The sequence below is a fragment of the Topomyia yanbarensis genome, chromosome 1 (assembly GCF_030247195.1).
Source record: "Topomyia yanbarensis strain Yona2022 chromosome 1, ASM3024719v1, whole genome shotgun sequence".
Taxonomy (NCBI): domain Eukaryota; kingdom Metazoa; phylum Arthropoda; class Insecta; order Diptera; family Culicidae; genus Topomyia; species Topomyia yanbarensis.
In genome coordinates, this window is record NC_080670.1 from 206,288,162 (window position 1) to 206,295,043 (window position 6,882).

At 39.2% G+C, this 6,882-nt stretch overlaps 1 protein-coding gene across 1 annotated transcript in view; it reads right to left on the bottom strand.

The window, feature by feature from the left end:
* LOC131689481 (cytosolic purine 5'-nucleotidase) overlaps positions 1 to 3,208 on the bottom strand; it is a 66,662-nt gene extending 63,454 nt beyond the window's left edge. Inside the window, exons 1-2 of the mRNA XM_058974605.1 lie at positions 2,640 to 3,208; positions 815 to 1,043 (exon numbers count right to left, since the gene is read on the bottom strand). Of these exons, the coding sequence (XP_058830588.1) occupies positions 815 to 927 (113 nt within the window). The 5' untranslated portion in view covers positions 928 to 1,043; positions 2,640 to 3,208. The remainder of the gene's footprint in view (positions 1 to 814; positions 1,044 to 2,639) is intronic.
* Positions 3,209 to 6,882: the final 3,674 nt, after the last annotated feature.

Below are 6,882 nucleotides of genomic sequence, written 5' to 3' on the forward strand. Positions count from 1 at the left end.
ACTTTCCTTTCCTCTATTCTCAGCAAAACACTTTGAATGCAAATGAGCCTGGGCAGGTGGCAATTCCTGGAGCACACAATTAGCGTAAATAATATTTGTTTAATTTGCGTCATCCTAGGCTAATCGGAGGTAATTTGAATATGTCCCGGGTGGAAGAGGAGGTTATTTTGGCTGGCACTTAAATTCCTATATTGGTGTTTCGTGTTCTTCTCATCAGAATCGAATAGCTAACTAAGTCCCTAAATCCACAAATGACACTCATCAACGTATTTGTACGGTTGATACGATTGGTCGGGACTGTTGATACCCATACTGATAGAAAGCAGTTCGTGTTCACAGTAGAATTTGGACAAACTTCCAGTCTTCGGAAACAGCCTATTTGAAGATAGATCCTGTGATTTAAAATGAAGAACTTCAAACCCTGACTGTTTATAAGCTACGAAAACATCAATTTCCCGCAGCCACAAAACTTCACTGGCCTTGGGCAATCCAAGTCCTGTTATTTCAATTTCAGTCGAGTCAAACAAATCTCGCCCCGGTAGTAATAAGTTAAAAACTTTTTCCATTATAACCCGCAAAAAAAATATCCTGCCAACAGGGACTGTCTCTTACTGTCAGTAAAGGCGCCGCCAGAGGGTCCAATACATCTACATATTAAACCAAAAAAAAACTTCCTTATCCTCTGAAATAGCTCCCACCGCTTTACGATGAAAAATGAAGATTAAACGAAATTACTACCTGAACCCGATCCGACCTGGGTGAACGAACAGAAAAAAAAAACCATAGAAGAAAAGTAAGGATTAACTCGACTCACCTGTGTTCCGCTTTCCGGTAGTACTTTTTCACATGCGGATCTCCTCCGGAGGCTGGGTTCGGGTCGGCGTCAGCAGCAGACTGTGGTGAGGGGAGCATACCGTCGAAGTACATTTTTTTCGACTGCCGACGATTATTAAGTGGTCGGCTTGTGTAAGTGCTACTCTGGCGGCTTATGAGGCTGGTGGAGCAGCTGCGTGTGTGGTTGGCGATTCCGGTGATTGATGATGCTGGTTTGGGAGGTTTCCCGAAAACGATACCGGGTTAGATTAGCATATTTTGATTTGAATAAATTACGTTTCAATTGCATTGTGGGGGGGGGGGGGGTTGGTTTCAATATCGTGGGCGGAAATATGAGCGGATCGAACGCGATGATGTGGAATTAATTTTTGGCAAGACTTGAAATGGAGACGTTTGTGTCACTGAGGATATGACGCGAAAATAGGTTTGTAGTCATATGAAAATGTTCTCCAGTAGGCATTAAACATCCTTCGTTTCAGGCATCAATCATTCAATAAACTAATTGAAAAAGTAAATTAATCGCAGTACATTAAAAAGCACATTTCGTTTCACTGAATCGTACGCAACCTTAGAATCCTTCCCTTACCCGCAAGCAATCCATCCATCTGCCAGCACTGCTCGTCAACAGCCTAGTTCAGGTAAGTCCACATCAAGCCCGCGGATGATTTACGCAAAGCAATCAGTCTCCGAACAAGAACGGTACAGATAGATAAGATAGCGGCGGTACTCGAGTGCTCAGCTGTTTGTCATTATCGTAATGGCATATCCATTATGGAGGTTGTTGCCCGTCGCTTGGCTACTTTTTTCATATACTTTAGCTTAACTTGGGGTTATTTTTGTTCGTTCTCATTAGCAGTAAAACGTAAGCTGGCTCGGTGCGGAATATATCACATTCGTTCGACACAAGTCAGATGAATGAATGCGGAAAAAGCAGAAAAATCTAGCGGTTTATGACGTAAAGAACCGTGGCACCACAGACAGTAACAGAGGCGGTACTCTAACGATTTTAGAGTGATATACATGTTGCTACCAAAACAAATATTTCTTGAAAATAACTAGGAGCATTTATTTATTTTCCCTTTCAATTATTATGGATCCAACTTTTTCTGAATTTTACATTTTATCTCCTAAATTATCAAAATTAGAATGTTCATCAAAACTCCAAATTACTGTTCAAGAAATCTATATAACGCAAACAACAAAACCTACGAGTAAGCTGTACGAATATGGATCTTCCGAAAAAAATCACAGTAGGTTCTTTCAAGCAAAAAGTTTCTTGTAATTGAAACAGAGGTAATAATTTTCTTGAATTGAAACATCAATTCTGTCACCACGCAGCAGAGTACCATACCTGGTCAACCTGTAGCGAACTGAGGCCATAATATATCATCAACACACCACGCGAATCGCAGTGCTTAAAAATAGAACCCTCTTTGTTCGAGTGGAAAAATTATAATTCACCCTAGCTTGCGTCGCCTTTTTGAATGTCAAATAATTCAAGTTCAACGCGCGTTCATATTACACCAGCTTATCTCGAGTCGCTGATCTCTCTCTCAACCCAATGAAATATCAATGCGACAGCCAAAGCAATATACTTTAAATTACGAACGGGACCATGACATTCAGTCCTCCAACAATTTCCGCTGCTCTTTCAAAAAAGAAAAAAATCCCACCAAAGGTAGAAAAAATCAATTTTTCCAACTAAATTTAGCCCATCATGCGCGAAACCTTTCCCCACCGTCACTTACACACACACCCGAACAGCACACAGTAGGCCGGGTTGTTTTGTTGCGAAGTACACCTACCCGCTGCTGATCCTTGTAGACGGCGGAGACTGGAGGCTGATTCGACGGACACCACCGGCTTTAGCACTGACGACGGAATCGGAACAAGGCTGCTGCTGCTGTTACTACTACGGCGGTGGTGGTGATAATGATGACGATGATAGAACTGGATACGGGTAGGATGCAATGGAGATGAATGGAACAAATAATATCGCACCGGAATCGTAATGATTTCCTTACACTGACCGACACACGCGCACACAGAACCAGACGGAATAGGGAATCAGAATCTGGTGTGTTGAAAGGAAAGTTTTAACACGGTTTTTTTTTTCACGAGTTTCACATTGGGGTTTTGTCGCACAAAAATCGATTCCTTTAAAAACCACACAAACACACACACGAAATGCACCGGAATTATGCGTTTTTTCACGCTTAATCACTGGAAAAATCACCCCTGAATGCTCGTTCGACCGAATGATACACACTTTTGACGCGATTCAGGTGGAATTGATTGAAAAATAACACAGGAGGAAAAATCAGGTGTTGTTTTTCCTAAATGGCAAGCGCCGATACCGACGACGGCGACGCTGCTGTCAAATTTTTTGTGTTGGTTATATACGCGGTGAGAGTGAAATGGTGAGTTCCGGAGAGGGACTGAACGCGAGAGTGAGTTGTTTGCCGCTTCATCGCTGATGGTAGCGTGTGGTGGGTGCTCTCGGTGCGGTGTGGATGAAACACGTGCGAAGGCGCGAACGCAGCAAAGGGTAGTTCGCTGATTGTGGACTGTGGCACTTGAGTTTTAAAGAAACTAAATCAACTCAGATAATAACCGTACTATTTTAAAGCAGACGCGAGAATTATTTTTCATCGCAGCAGATCTCGGAGCGCTATTCAACGCGCGATTTGTCACGATGCTTTTCTTATGGGATTATTGAAACGTTAAAAAGGGCTATTTAGCATAAAAAATTGATCATAAGCAAATGTTACGAATGCCTGAAACTATAGAAGAATCATGTTTAGTAAGTTTAATTAACAATTACAAATAGCACACATTAAGCGCATTTTTCGGCGGTTCGTATAATTCATAATCGAACGCGTCAATTTAATTCGTCGCATCAAAATGTCCTAAGGAGTGTTTTCAATGAAACATACAATAAGATTTTCATTTTTTGTACCTTAACAGGTACAAAAATCTAGATAAAATACCAAACTCTTCTAGATGAATATAGCAAAGCTTTCTAATCATATTTTTTATACTTCTGTATTTGCTATGTAATTCGCCTGTACTGTTAGCCAGTGCGACAGTTGAAACTGAACCAGAATCAGTTTCTTAATGGATATTAAATTTAAAAAATGTTAAGTGGAATAAGGGTATAGCGGAATCTATGGGAACTTGATCAGGTGCAAGGACATACTATCGGTCAAAACGTTTGTTATTTGATTTCTAAAAATAAAAAAAAATATTGCTATGCATGCTTCGATACCCAAATGTATTTTTAAAATTTTGAAATGGAAAATTCTTCTTCATAGAAAATACACAGCAATTAATGTGGAAATTTTTTTGAATGATGATTTTGAAGTAGAATACTTCTAGCCTTTCAGTACAGGGGTCTCGCTTTGAAATTTCATGCTGGAATAGTTTCCTAGTTTTCTAATGCGAAGAACTTTCGTTGTGCTGAACCGAATAACTAGATTTTTCCGCTATCTGATCAGAAGCATTTGTAGCAATTTTGTATGAAATTTCGTAGAATATAAGGCTACTGTAAATAACTGAAATAATATATTTTGTTGAAACAGTATTTATCTCATCCATAATTGGTCCACATCATTCACCCGGGGAGCTACGCTGCTTTCAACAAATGTCGCATAAAAAGAATTTTCACTTTGCAATTTATTCAGTTTGCCATACCGGTCTGATCGCGCCGTTACCAGTATACCAGTTCGTAACAACCTACACTGTCTTTTGCTCATTTATTTATTTAAAGAGTAGAACGCTCTGTTACAATGATAAAATATAGAACAATATAAATTACTAATAACCAACATAACTAAACACTATCTGGTTTACATTGCACTACTTTTGGGATGTTCGTTATTAGCGAATAGAGTTGAATTATTTTTAAGATTTGCTTTTTGTCATTGTTAATGCAATAGCTTTGTAGTGCTTGCTGTAAGTTGCCATCATTTGATTTAATGGTCCAAACTTAGCATAGGTTGTACGATAATTGCTTGTCGTAAATGTTTTCCGGTTTCGAAATTGCCGGGAAGGTACATAAAAAATAAGCTTAGATTAAGTTCAACTAAATCAATACGACGCGAAACGATATCGTTTACGAATGAGACCATTGCATATTGTCGGCGCTCTTTTAGTGTTTTGATGTTATTGAACATATTGCTAGTTTTAGGAGAGGAAATCGTGTCCAACCTAATTTGCGAATCGCAAACAAAAAAATTGCCTGCGTACTAATTCTATTCTTTCTTCATGTGTGATTGAGAAAGGTAACCAAACTATGATACAATATTCCAGCATAGACCTTACAAACGAGATATCTACTTGAATACCGATCTTTAAAATTGTAGCTAAAACGTTTCAAAAATCCAAGCATATTATTTGCTCTTTTAATAATTGTGCTATAATAATTAATCGATGTTAATTTTGAATCTAAAATGACTCCCCAATCTTTATTTCTTTCACACTGCTGCACTAAATGAGTTCCTACAGTGATTGAAATGCCAGGTGTATTTCGTTTCCTACTAAAAGTTATTGCATTACATTGTTTTACGTTTAATTGCAGAAGCCTTTGATACGCCAGGCATTTCTATATCTTTATGCCTTGTTCGTTTCTGATTTCCAAAAAGAGCATCATGTCGTCGACATTCAGAAGAACTTTTATGTTTTGGAGAATGAAGGAAATGTCGTTCCCAGATAAAATGAACTAATGGGAGTAATCATCTCGGATGTTTTCTCTAAATGGTGGCGAGCCCGGCCTATGGTGACGACGGTAATCGCACAATAGAACAGGAAGTTTCTCAGCTTTAATACACGCAACTGCATCAAGGGAACTGAATAACATATTAGAAGTTGCTACAATTTTATCAAACATTTTCCATCCTGTAGCAAATACGGCTTTTCAGACGGTGTTTTTCTCCATTTCAAGTGTCGATTGCTGATAGAGTAAACAAGTCATTGTCTACTTTCGCAGTTCTTCATCGCATACCAAAAATGTGAGAGAAAGGCCATGCTGTGGTCCATCGAATGACTGCCTTTATAATTTATGGCGTATGTAGTTTTCTTATGACTTTAATGCCGGTTCCGAGACTTTCTCAGAATGCAAGATGGTGATTGTTCAACATACAGTTCTCTTTTAGGGAGGACATCAGTCGTCTGTTGACCATACGCATCAAATATTTTCAGTCGTTCAGGAGCAAACCGCGACCGCTGACTTGGTTAATGTTTTCGATCATAATTTCCATGACGAGCGGTGACATGTGTCACAGGAGTGAACAGATTCTCTCCCATTTAAAAAAATGGACAGTTGAAGCACGATTTCAGCGGATAAAGAAGGAAAATAACTCCCAGATTCAACAGCGATCTCCAGTGGACTTCTACTCTCGCCACTTAAAGAGTTTATTCATCTCGAGATTTCGATCGTCGGCACATGGGGCAAAATTGCATCTAGAAACGCAGCGCTTTCATTTACGGTGGGCTTTGATTGCCGACGCTTCGTTAGTGAATCGCACGGTTTAGGGGCGCTTCACTGGTTAAGGGAACACAAGTCTTGGTTTCCTGAGCCTTGAAGAATCCGAATAGTATGTAGGAATGATCAATCATAACAGTGTCTTCAATTGATTGCTCGTAGGTTACTCAGTCACCACCTTCGTATAAGCAAAAAGTGCATCGTGGTGTAGCTGGAGCCGGTCTCCTAAACGAGTTCAAAGAACAAAAGTCCCGTAGTAGAGTGTGTATTCGTGGAAAATAACACACGAATAATTACACTGCACAATTTCGGATCGTCTTGAAACGCTAAAAAAATATAATTTATATAATATATCTTATTCCATTCGTTTTTTCAATTCTGAATGTCTTCGCCCCATCCCTAAAATTTGGAATAACTAATTTTTCTATTATTGCGTTCATTGAAACTGGACAGTGAAACTTCAGCTCCAGATTATTTTCAATAATCTTGAAATGCTTACGAAATGCTATCTTCATAAGTGCACCAAATATTTCACTTGTATCTTACCGATAAGTTTCGAGCGTTGA